Genomic DNA, 13,103 nt, shown 5'->3' with positions numbered 1-13,103 from the left:
AATTATCCTCTAGTAAATTTATTCTCAAATATATAATCTAAGTCAATGTTATCTCAGGGTCACATTGCTTAATCATTAAGCATTAGTAGGATTATCAATGACAAAAGGCTTGAGTTTTATTTAGCAAATTGGACTACGACGTTGGTTTTAATAATTTCCAAAAGTTCTCCAGCTTTTTAGTTTATTAATATTTTTAGGAAACTTAGTTAGGAAGTTCCTCTCTAGAGGATGAAGTTCCAACATTTTTCTTCAAAATTAGAACAAAAATCCATCCATTAGAGTTGCCTGTCTGGAGTAGTTCAATTTTTAGGGTGAAAACACTCATAGTAACTTTAGAAGAAAAAAAAGATTAAATACCCAAACACAATTTCTTTTTTCGTTTATCCAAAAAAGTATTCCCAAAGATTTCTATCATTGCCTCGTCATTTTTTCCTCAAATTAGAATGGATAACAACATCTATAAGAAGTATAAGCTAATTGAAAACACCAAGAAGTTTCAAAATTTCGAAAACTATTCAATAAAAATTCCAAAACGATCCTAACAAAAATTGTGGATTTGATGTGGACCATAAAAATAAGATATAAAGAAATTCAATCAAAGAGTCAAACAACAAATTTTCATGATTTATGAATGACAGCCCAAAGGAAAAGAAAAAAAAGAAAAAAAAAGAGGCAAATAATTGAAGTAGGTAAAAAGTCCATATAAATCATCCAAACAACAAAAAACATCTATGAAAGCAACACTCTATCCTCCCATTAATCCATTCACTTCCTTCCAAAAATCCCATTATCAAGTTCCCATCCACCAATCAAAAACCTCCACGCCATCCCCATATGACCCCACTTTGGTAAATCCACCATTTACCTCAATCCAACTGTTAAAATTCTCTTTAACCCCACCAATAACAAAGGTGATTCTTTCTGCACTGGATCCCAACAGTACCCTCCCCCCCCACATCACCCTATCCTATATACCTTTGTCCTCATTCGTCTTTTTACAAACTAAGTATCACTGTCTCCAGCTCACTCTAAACAATTATTCTACCACCATCATACATTGTGGTCCATGACGAGTATTCACTCATTCTTAACTAACGATTTCGAGTTCGAGTTCGAGTGAGTTCGAGTTCGAGTTCTGAAAATAAAATCACGCCTAGCAAAAAATACTTAATTAGAGGTTTCGGATTCGAGTCTCCTGCATTATTCAGCTATCCGAAAACAGTGATTCATGTCGGAACAAATCGTAGGGTGCCCATAAGCTATCCAAAGGGCATGGTTTCTTTGAGTCCAATCTTAGCCATGGCTTCCCTTTTCCACTCCAATGTAATAAGCTCACTGGGCCTGGATGTAAATCCCTACACTGTCCTTCAAGATTATCACCACCTAGCCCATGTTGGTTCCATCTGTGCTCCACTTGCTTTACATTTCCGGCGAATACTAGTAGAAATGGCGGCAATGAACCTAGTTCGTAGATTCTGTATCTGTATTTGAAGATATAATTAAGTAAATAAATATATACATGTTCTAATAGCTTAAATCTTTTTACTAAATAATTCACACAATTTAACATGATATAAACACGATACAAAAATTTAGATTCGAATTTCACTGTCACTCATTTGACATAATATCGAAGATTCGAGCTTCATTGTCACTCATTTGACATAATTTCAACGCACATAGAAATCCCAAATTCAAGTTTCAAGGACACCCTTTAAAATGTTTAACACAAAAACACAATATTTGGTTCAGTTTGATCATAATTTGGAATTAAAGTTCAAAGGAGTATTTAGCCAAGTTTTATTTGGAAAAAAAATTGAAGTTTTATTTGGAAAAAAAAATTGAAGTTTCACTTGAAAATTGAAATACTTCACCAATCAAATTTCAACTTCATTTTTGCTATTTCAAAAATATTGTTACGGTGGGTCGAACCATTCCACAAAATCTGCATTTTTTAAGGATTCGACACAAATGTCACAATATTTTTTAAAAATTCAAGCAATATAGGTCAAAATAGCAAACAAAACTATTAGAAAAAAAAAAAAAAAACTTTGATTGGCAAATAATACTTATGTCCGAACATCTAAATGAAGAAACGTGTTAAAAGACATAATCATACTCCAAATTAAGGTATTTCATATATATACAAAATTACCTCTTTTGAACTCTCATCCAATGCTCAAGTTTACGCGTATAGCCATCATTTCTCCATTTTTGCAAGTCAATAACCATAACCCCAGTATTAAAATAACACGGACTTCTATTCTCAAACACATTCGAAAATGTGGGATGAAACCAAAACTTATGTGTAAAATAATGAGTGAAATTAGCATGACAATATTCAGGTGCACCCAAAACACGTCCTTCAAGTTCAATATCCCACAACTTAGCCACGTCATCAACAACAATAAGATCAGAATCAAGGTAAATAATCCTATTTACCGTTAGAGGCAGTAAATCCGCTAGGTAAATCCTGGCGTAATTTAAGGGCTGATCAAGTGCACGTCGAATTGACGAGGAGATTAAGTGACGTACTAATGTAGGGTTAAAGTGAGATACGGTGAAATTAAGGTAAGGGAAAGTTGAGGTAATTGTTTTGTTGAGGTTGTTGGAGTGATGGTGCACAGCTAAGAAGTGGAAGAATGTGTTTTCAGGACACGTGGCGTGTTGGAGTACGGAAAGGACGGCTGCGATTGAGCCACGTAGGTAAGGGGATGTGTAGTCTAAGGTCATTGCTATGTGGATTGGTGGTGTGTTTTTTGGGCAGTTTTGCCCGTTACGGAATGCTGGTGCTTCACGGAATTTTGCGGCGGCGGCAGCGGTGGCTGGAATGAGAAACAGGAGGAGCACGGTGGTGATGACGTGGTTTTCCGGCGGCATTACGGCGAGGATTGGTGGGGAAATGAAAGAGGGAGAATGGAAGGCTAAAAAGGGGATTTTATTTTTTTTGCTTTGGGAAAAATGAAGGGAGAAGAATAAAATGTTTATGTAAAGTGACCGTCGAGCCCATTGTTATGTGTCTTAATTTGAGTAATTTCTTCATTTATGTTTTTTCTATTTAGGGATAATTCGATTTTTTTTTCTTTTTTTTCTTTTAAGGGAGTTAGAGCTGTGAAAGTTACTCCCTCCGTCCCTAAATAAGAGTCATTTTTGGTAAAATTAATAGTTGTTTTAGAAATTCAAGACAATAATTAGTAACCGATATTGTTTCCAACTATACCTTTATATTTAAAGAATTACTATTTTTTCTTAATAGTGATCAATTCTAAAATGCTCCCTCCGTTCTAATTTATGTGATATAGTTTGACTATGTACGGAGTTTAAGAAAGAAATTAAGTCTTTTGAAACTTGTGATCTAAAACAAGTTATATTATTTGTAGAGTTAATTCCCTGGATGGTCACTCAAGTTTAGGAAATTTCTTACAAAAGTTACTTTTGTTTCATTTAGGACAATAAAATCATCAAGTATCACTACTTTCCTCTAAAAGTACCTAAACACCTCAAAGTCTCCTTCTCTCTTAGTTGGCATGCCGTGTCATTAGAGCCCCATATTTTTTAAATAATAGACTTGTTTAACACATCAAACTCATTTAATCAAATTCATATTTTATATGCAATCAAATATGAACCGTTTAAAAACGGCAAAGGAACAAACTAGTAAAAGATGGATTCTTTAAATCTAAATATGAGTTTTAAAAATTAAAAAAAAATAATTTGAATTACCTTAGAGCTTTAGCTTATATATTGCTAGACATTACATGACAAGTCGGAATATCTATATCATAATATGAAACAAATTAAGAATATATATTATATTTCATATAAGACTAATAATATAATATTTCAAAATAAAAAAATAAAAAATAAGAATAATAATATAATATTTTAAAACAAGTATTATAGTAATGAAAATTCTGAGAAATAAAAAGATCTCGATGATATGGAATGGAGATGTCAAAAATTATACACTACATACATAAAAATAAATAACTAAAAATAAAGAGGAAAAATTTGCACTGGTTTTATTTTTTAAAATATACGATTTTATTAGATTTCTTAAAAGTTAAACCGATACGAATGTAATCTTTATGTTATCTGTGTAATTCTATTTTAATGTGGAAAGTATTGTTTAAGAATTCCTTTCAACCAAGAGGGAGTGAATTTGGATATATTATAGAAATGATTGGCTCAAAAAATATGCTATTTAAAAAACTTGAATTTGAATAGAAAAATTAAATTACTTGAATTTTAATTTAAATTGAAAGATACTATTATTGAATCGGGATTTAAAGAAAATTTAGATATGAAAAAGTGGCTTAATAGAAAGTATGGTTTGTTCTTTTTGCCGCATTTTAACCAGGTCATATTTAATAGGGTATAAAATATGAATTTGATTAAATGAGTTTAATGAGTTGAATATGTCTATTATTAAAATAAAATAAAATGAGGCTTTAGTGACATGGCATGCCAACTAGGAGAGAATGAGACTTTTGAGGTGTTTCGGTACTTTTTAGGGAAAGTGGTGATACATGAGTGACTTTATTATCCTAAATGAAACAAAAGTGACTTTTGTAGGAAATTACCTAAATTTGGATGACCATCCAAGGAATTAACTCATTATTTGTATGGTAGTAAATCATTTCATTAAGGGTAAAAGGGGACGTTTCAAGTTAAATTATTTCTAAATATAGAAAAGTTTATTCTTTTTTAAACTGATTAAAATAGAAAGAGTGTCATATAAATTGAGAAGGAGAAGTACCATATATTTATTGTTTTTCTCAATGGCATGAAAAGAGTTAAAACGGTACTTATTTTTTGAAACGGAGAAAGTAATAAATATGATGATGTGTCTTAATTTGAGTAATTGCTTCATTTATGATTTTTCTATTTAGAGGATAAAGCGATTTGATTTTTTTCTTTTAAGGAGTTAAAGTTCTAAAAAGTTACTAATAAAAACAAAAAAAACGGTAACTGTTAAAGGAATGTTTTTCTCTGGCTTTTCAAAAATCGGTTATTAGTCAGTACTTAGTATCACTGTTTTAAAAGGTGGAGGCGTAAGGCGGGGCGTTTTACATACGCCTCGACGAGGCGTAAGCCTCGAGGCACCGGGCGTAAGCCCCATGGGTATTTAATTTTTAGTATTTCTTAAAATAATATAATTATAATAAATATTTTTAAATAGGTAAAATTACATAAAAAAATAAAAGAAAACCTATGACCAATGACAAGTGAAAATGTACAATTCCGCTATGTGTTTTTTTTTTTAAAATTAAGTGATATTCACCCTCACGACGTTCTCAAATAGTAAATATCCAATACTACGACTTGTTATATGAGTTACACCCAATCTTCTATTTCTATAGATGAAAAACTATTAAGTATCATTATTTTGTTAAACAATTATGAGGGTGAATGATTTTAATTAAGGAATTTAATAATTTGTATAAAAACTGTTAGGCGAGCCCTGGGCGTTGGCGTTAGGCGTGTTTAGGGCGTAAGCCTCATAGGAACTAAGCCCCGCACGTTAGCCCCAGGGCGTTTTGCCACTGCCCTGCCCCGAGGCGAGCCCCGGGGCGAGTCCTGACACTGCCTTTTAAAACAATGCTGAGTATACATTGATATTTATTGAGTACATATAATCTTCTACTAAAAGAGATCTTTAAAAGGGTAATTTAACAATTCAGATGCTATATGCTGAATTGAGTGTCTTCAGAGCGACTAGCCTTGATGTTAACGTGTCTAAAAGGGTCTGCAACAGCATAATTCAATAACTCGGATGCTATAAATTAAATCGTATACACAAATTTGGACCCGGAACTTTTTTATCCCAAAAAATAACTTTTGGAATCAAATTAACTCTTTAAAAAAAAAAAAAACAAAGTAAGCTCCACGCACAAAATATGTGCGTGAAAAGACCAAACTGTAATTTTTTGAGTTTGGTCCTTTCACGCACAGATTTTGTGCGTGAAAGGGGGTACTTTTTTTTTTTAAGCTATCAAAATCACCTGTTTTTCATACTTTGAACAAAGATTAGTCATGTTTCAAAACCCTGAAATATCAATAATTTATATAGAATATAATATATTTTTTTGCGTACAATAACGTCGGCTCATTACATCAAGTATACCTAAACATTTGGATCGTCGTTTTAGGGGTTGTAAAGTGCGCCGAAGTAAGTTTTGTTTGCTTGAAAATTTGTCATCTTTAGATGTAAGTGTCATATTTTATAGGATTTTGATTTAAGTGTTTTAAAATATTATATTAAAAAATAATTCATCCAATACGAGAGGTTCAATCAAGGTATAATATATCTCATTCAATGCTCCCACCAAGGTTTGATCCCATGTTGTTGGCATAAAAAAGAAGTAAGTAAAAAAAAAGAGGCTAAACCACCAAGCCAAATTGCTGAAAGCAACAAAGTAGACACATTTTATTTTTTATAATGTTCACTAATGCTATCTAACTCGTTTTCATAAATTGAATTTCGAACCTATAAATTGACATTCAAAACATCATTACCACGGGATTAGCATCTCGAAATAGATTTTTTATCATTAGATTTTTACTAAAGAATGAAATTTTTGCACAAATTTGGGGCAAAATTCAAATTGAATGGGATAACGGGCGTTTTTTTGAAAATCGGCTCGGCCAAACCGCCTTGCAGTGTTTTTCCGCGTAGATCTCCAAAAAAATACCCCAGGTCAAAAACAAATCGCGTAAATCGGACATCCGAGCGCAAAGTTATGACCATTTAAAGTTTCAACAATTTACAACTAGTTTTCTACCTAAGCTCCCGTCCTTATTTTTTATTTACGTGAGTGAAGAGGCATATGTATATTTGATGTAATGAGCCGATATTATTGTACGCTAAAAAAATATTAAGTTCTATATGAAATATTTATATTCCGACGTTTTGAAACGTGACTAATCTTCAGTCAAAATACGAAAAAAAACTTAAAGATAACCAAACTTACTTCGAGGCACTTTACAACCCCTAAAACGACGATCCAAACATATATGTATACTTGATGTAATGAGCCGACATTATTTTACGCTAAAAAAAAAATGAAGTTCTATATAAAATATTTATATTCCGGTGTTTTGAAACGTGACTAATCTTCGGTCAAAGTACGAAAAAAGGCTTAATTTTGAGTTTGATTTCCAAAGAACAAAGATGACAAGTTTCCAAACAAACAGAACTTACTTCGGGGCACTCTACAACCCCTAAAACGACGATCCAAACGTTTAGGTATACTTGATGTAATGAGCCGATGTTATTGTTCGCAAAAAAAAATATTAAGTTCTATATAAAATATTGATATTTAGGGGTTTTGAAACATGACTAATCTTTGCCCAAAGTATGAAAAAAACGTGCTTTTGATAGCTTAAAAAAAAAAGGTACCCCCTTTCACGCACAGAATCTGTGTGTGAAAGAATCAACTCAAAAAGTTACAGTTTAATCCTTTCACGCACAGATTTTGTGCGTGAAGCCTAATTTGATTCTTTTTTTAAAAAAAAAAAGGTTAGTTTGGTTTAAAAATTATTCGTTTGGGTTAAAAAAATTCGGGCTCCACAAATTGGATTTTCATGGTGTGTTACAACTCACACATCAAATGTCTTAAAAACTTTTTTGCTCCTTTTACTATGTGAACAAAAAGCAATGTCTAGTATGATAGCATACAAGTTAAATGGAATGTCTCCAAAGCGTTTTGATATTGACGTGTCTAAAAGAGGTTTTGAAAAGGATAATTTATCAGTTCATATGGTATAAAATAATCTGTAGTACACAATTTCGAATTTCAGTGATTTGTCATAACTTATAACTTCATATGTCTAATGTTTTCTTGCTGCTATTACTATGTGAACAAAGAAAAAGTCTAGTTCAAAGGGTAAAAATAGAAGGACAATTTATTCAAAACGCTTCCTGTTCTTCAACTAATAAAAATAGGGAAAATCATAAGAATCCCTCTAAAGTATATTTTTATATGAAATAAACACTAACTTTGCAAGGAACCTATAATATTACAATAGGATTCATGAACTTCACATAAAGTGAATATATTTTTTGTGCCACCCGAATGTGAAGTCATAAATATTGCACAATTAAGGTCGGAATGTCTAAAAAGAAAATCCGGTAATATGTCAAAACAAAAAATCGAACAAGTTTAGAAACTGTTGATGTATATGGCATGCATACTTCAATATAATAATGTCATTCACAATCTCACACTCTTTAGTATATGGCCCTGCTTACTTCGCTAAGATATGCTTTTTAACATGAAGAGTGCGCTATTTTTAAAAAAATTAAATAAACTAAAGTTGTAGAAAAAACTAATTGTTTTACTCGTTATAATAAAAGGAGTCAAGATAATGGGGCCACTGATTATTAATTCGAGGAAAAAGGATGGTGCCAGGCTGGATATGTGCTTGTGTTGATAGTGATTTGTATCTGACAAAACAGAAATCATGTGCTGTGGGCGGTTTCACGGACTGCTTACTGTGACCCCGTACTAGATCCGCCGTACATTACCTCAACCCAATATAGACAAATCTAACGTCACAGATTGCATTTTAGAGGCGAGGTGCATATATACCTGATTTTCGGATTACCATTTAAGTCATATTTGTATTGCGTATAAATTTATAAGTTTATCTCTTTGGAGAAATTTTAAACATAATGGGTTTATGGTTGAAGTTCAGGCACAAATTGTTGATATTTTTAAGGCCCATTTGAAAAAAGTTCAGCCATTTTATGTAGTTGAATTCCACCATTGTTGCTTGAATTTCAAATATTTTACTTGTATTTAAGATATTTTTATCTGAAGTTCATACACATATAGATCAAGTTCAGTAAATTTCACTTGAACTATAGACATAAATGTCTAAACTTCAGTCATATGTAAGTTAATCTTACCGTGTGTACCATGGAATTTTTACCATTTAGGATATGTTTAAAAACTATTCAGTTTTTGCAAAGTATTTAAAAGGGAAAAGGATAAAAAATACTCCTCTACTTTGGAAAAAGAGCTAAAAATATACTCCGAACTAATTTGGGGTTAAAAATATCCCTCCCATCCTTAAAGTTTTCAAATATACCCTTGTCTTGACGGAAATTATCCCCCAAAATAATCCGAAATTATTTTTTTAAACCCGCTCCATCATTTAAATCCGACCCAACTAAATAATAACCTATAAGATCTCCTTATTCCCCCAATACGTAGGTTTGAAGTTTGAGGGAATTGGGGGAATAAGGGTATTTTATGGGTTATTATTTAGTTGAGTGGGTTTAAATGATTTCGGGTTATTTTGGGAGATAATTTTCGTCAAAACAGAGGTATATTTAAAAAATTTAAAGATGAGAGGGGTATTTTTTATCCAAAATAAATTCGGAGGATATTTTTAGCCCTTTTTCCAAAATAGAGTTGTATTTTTTACCCTTTTCCCTATTTAAATTTAGTCATTGCTTATTTGAGCGTAGAAATTTACTTTTTTTTTTTTGTGTCCCAGTTTTGGGACGCTGAGTCTGAATTTTAGGGGTCGTTTGGTGCATGGTATAAGCTGAGATATCCCAGCACTAATTTTTTGTACCATATTTGGTAGAAGGTATAAATTTATCCTGGGATAAATTATACCTTGTACCAAACAAGGTATAAAATGCATCCCATCCCAAGAGATGGATATCCCTTCTTATCTCACTTATACTGGGATTATTTTATACCATCTTTTAGTTGGTATAAATAATCTCAATAGATGGATAAATTAGTCCCGAGATTATAATCCCGGGATAATTTTGACTACCTACCAAACAACCCCTTAAATTGAATTGTGTAGTTCAAAGCTTCCGGCATGTGGCCAGAAGTACAATTTTTATGAGAAATTTTATTTTATGAGTTACATAACAAACGCTATTTACGTGAGGCTTCATTGTTACTTGACAAGTGGACTTATGACCCCCACTTGCTTACTTTAAGACATAACACTTAAAAAGGCAACTTAAAAGTCTACATTTTTCCTATTTAAACTAAGCATCAAAATAAGTCATAAAATAAAGTAAAAATGATAAACGAAATAAACAATCAACTAAACGTTTATCATTATGATTGCTTTTATTTTTTTTTATCTATTTTGTGTAAGAAGTGATAATTCTGTGTCCTAAATCTATCAACTTAGCTTAATATATGGACAATCACATAATTATAAAGTAAGAAAAACTAATGTATGAATTAATCAAATAAGCATTAACGTCATTATTATTGTAGAATAATACAATTTAAATTAGAACTAAAGTATGTACACAAAAATATTGTAATAGATAAATTTTGAACCAAATAATAATAATAATAATAATAATAATAGATAAATTAAATCAAGTATTAATTTTTTGGGGTACATATTTGCTTCTCTTATTCTTCAATACAACGGAATTGAGTTTAAGTGTCGATCTTTTGTTAACGTTTAGTTGATTGTTTATTTCTTTATCATCTTTATTTATTTTGGTGCTAGGTTTAAATAGAAAAAATGTAGACTTTTAAACTGCCTTTTTAAGTTTTATGTCTTAAAGTAAGCAAGTGAGACCCACAAGTCCACTTGTCAAGTATTATTGGAGCTCACATAAATAGTGTTAGTTATGTGATTCAAAAAATAAAATTTCTCCAATTCTTATGGTCCAACTTAGGTTATTAGAGAAGATGAACGAGAATAAGAAAGACGCAATAATAATAGTGACAAGTTTGATTTCGTTTTCTTACGATTCTGTGACCAAAACAATGCATATGTACTTGAAATGATAAATAAATATAAATATAAACCGTGTAATTTAAACATCACGACTTTGTGTTTTGTAATTCAAACGACAAGATACAGTGTTATTAAGTTCGAACTCTGTAGTTTAATCTTGTATCATGTATCCTGAAATTCAATTTTGTATCCTAAAATTCAATCATTTGATTCCAACTTCAGATCGTTTGAGAATATGAGAGAAGGAAAACAAGAAAAAAGTAATAATAATAGTGATCAATTTGATGAAAAAAAAAATTCCCTCACAATTTAATAACCAAAACATGCATACTCCCCCCGTCCCGTGTCACCTAAGCTGATTAATTCTCAAAAATTAATTAGAGTAAACTAGGACTCTACTTATTTTTAATATATTTTTCTTAAATCTTAATTATAAAAGTTACCATTATTGTCCTTTAATTTACCTGATGGTGTAAATAATTCTGTCCACTGACAGTGCACAAAACTTAAACTCTAGTCTCTATCATCATTGGTATTAGAAATTTCTGCAATATTTATCACCATAAGTTTTTTATGTTAGAATTATTTAGTACATGTGGACTTAACATTAACTTATTTTTATGTTTTAGCAAAACGGGATGAATGTTAATAGTTGGTGGATAAGACAGAGGCCATTTATTTATGTGGATTCCATGACGGGCCTGTGTCGTTTCATGTAATAGGTGTGGGCTGGCAATAGTGTAGGCCTGTTGGAGACCGATGAGCCTATAATGGGGAGACCCACTAGCAAAGGCGGATCCAGGATTTGAAGTTTCCGGGTGTCATGCATTATTCAATCAATTTGGGCTTCGGGTCGAATTATTCATCTTTTCGGGCTTTGATTCGGGTTATTCGTCTTTTCAGATGAAACATTTGTTTATAGCAACATACAGAAGAGAAAAGCATAAAAGTTCCAATAATACTACTCATATCATAAATATCCATCATTTATTTACAATTATCCTCGACGAGGTTTCACCTTCTGAAAATGATCAATGATGACATCATTACTTATATTTATAAATACATCACGCTCTATGTAACATACTAAACAATCATTCAAATATTGATCACCAATGCTATTTTCGCACTTCATTTTTGATCAGCTTCATGGATGAGAGAGAAGAAAGAACTTATGTTGTTAAGTTTATATATCTAAACAAAAAAAAAGTAACTAATAAGAAATAAAAAAGATCAAAGAATAATAAATTAAATTAGTCAACATAAATAGCTAATAATTGAAACTAAGTCAGCTCGAATTATTAAAAAGAAAAAGAAAGAGATTAGAAAAGGAGGATTTCTACTTTACGTTGCTGCTTGCTGATGCTATCTATTTTTGTTGTAAATTTATTTTTTCCTAAAGAGAATGTCGTTATGCAGGTGCAATCCCGCGCATCCAAGGGCAGAAGTCTCGCCCTTCACCAGTGGCACTACATCAGGGTGCCACTTTAATATTTAGCTATACATTATGTATATATAACCTATATATACATATAGTTTCGTCCGAAGCTTGCGGGTGGCGTGGCATCCCCACGCCACTGAGTAGATCCGCCCCTGCCCACTAGGTTAAGGCTTTTAAGCCTATAAATATGAGGCTAGGTCCCCTCTCCTGACTTATCCAAAAACGTATTCCCATAAAGTGCCAGCCATTGTAAGCTTAAGGAGAGGAAGACTCAAGCCTAGTTCGTCTTCAATTTCGCGTTGCTACGGCGGACAAAGATACTCACCTTCTTTTCGAGTGTTTTATTATTTTATAGGTGTTCTTGGTCTATGTGATTATTGTAGTCGTGATTCTCGATGATTTTAACATTTTATCCTAGGAAATGGTAGGAATCAGAATATCAATATCCAATGTTGGCAATTTAGCAAAGCAACAACTTCACATAATTCCCCATGAATTCACTAGTTGCCTAACCCATGAGGCCATGATTTTGAAGAATATAGGAATCTGAAATCCACTCTCCTATGTTGTCCCCTACCTGTAGTGACTGTTCCAACGAGGCATGTGAAGGACTACATGTCCTCTCTATTTCTACAAGAAATTTTAGTCTCTCATATAATATTTGATATTTACATCGGGATTCTAACTCATTCAAAATCGTAAAGCTCGTCAAAGAGGTAAGCATTCCTGATGACGAATTTCTTTATAATTAAGACTTGAATCCGTGAGCCCTGAATTAGGGTGGAGAAATTCCTTTGTATCTCACCATAACCGATCAAGAAATCTAATGCTAGTTATCATTATCTAGCCTTTTTATCTTTTTTTTTTTTTTTTTTTTTTGTTTTGTTTTCTTTATAAGCTATTTTTGTTATTTCTGAGTAATTCT

At 31.9% G+C, this 13,103-nt stretch overlaps 1 protein-coding gene across 1 annotated transcript; it reads right to left on the bottom strand.

Moving 5' to 3' along the window:
- Positions 1-552: 552 nt before the first annotated feature.
- Positions 553-3,203, bottom strand: LOC132641825 (probable galacturonosyltransferase-like 3). The gene is made up of 2 exons (XM_060358917.1): positions 2,156-3,203; positions 553-1,481 (listed from the first exon to the last, which is right to left on the bottom strand). Exons 1-2 carry the CDS (start codon positions 2,878-2,880, stop codon positions 1,205-1,207), a joined length of 1,002 nt encoding a protein of 333 aa, XP_060214900.1. The 5' UTR covers positions 2,881-3,203; the 3' UTR covers positions 553-1,204.
- Positions 3,204-13,103: the final 9,900 nt, after the last annotated feature.

Source organism: Lycium barbarum, chromosome 5 (assembly GCF_019175385.1).
Source record: "Lycium barbarum isolate Lr01 chromosome 5, ASM1917538v2, whole genome shotgun sequence".
NCBI lineage: Eukaryota > Viridiplantae > Streptophyta > Magnoliopsida > Solanales > Solanaceae > Lycium > Lycium barbarum.
Note: the sequence above shows the minus strand (reverse complement) of the source record. Positions and strands in the feature narration are given on the sequence as shown.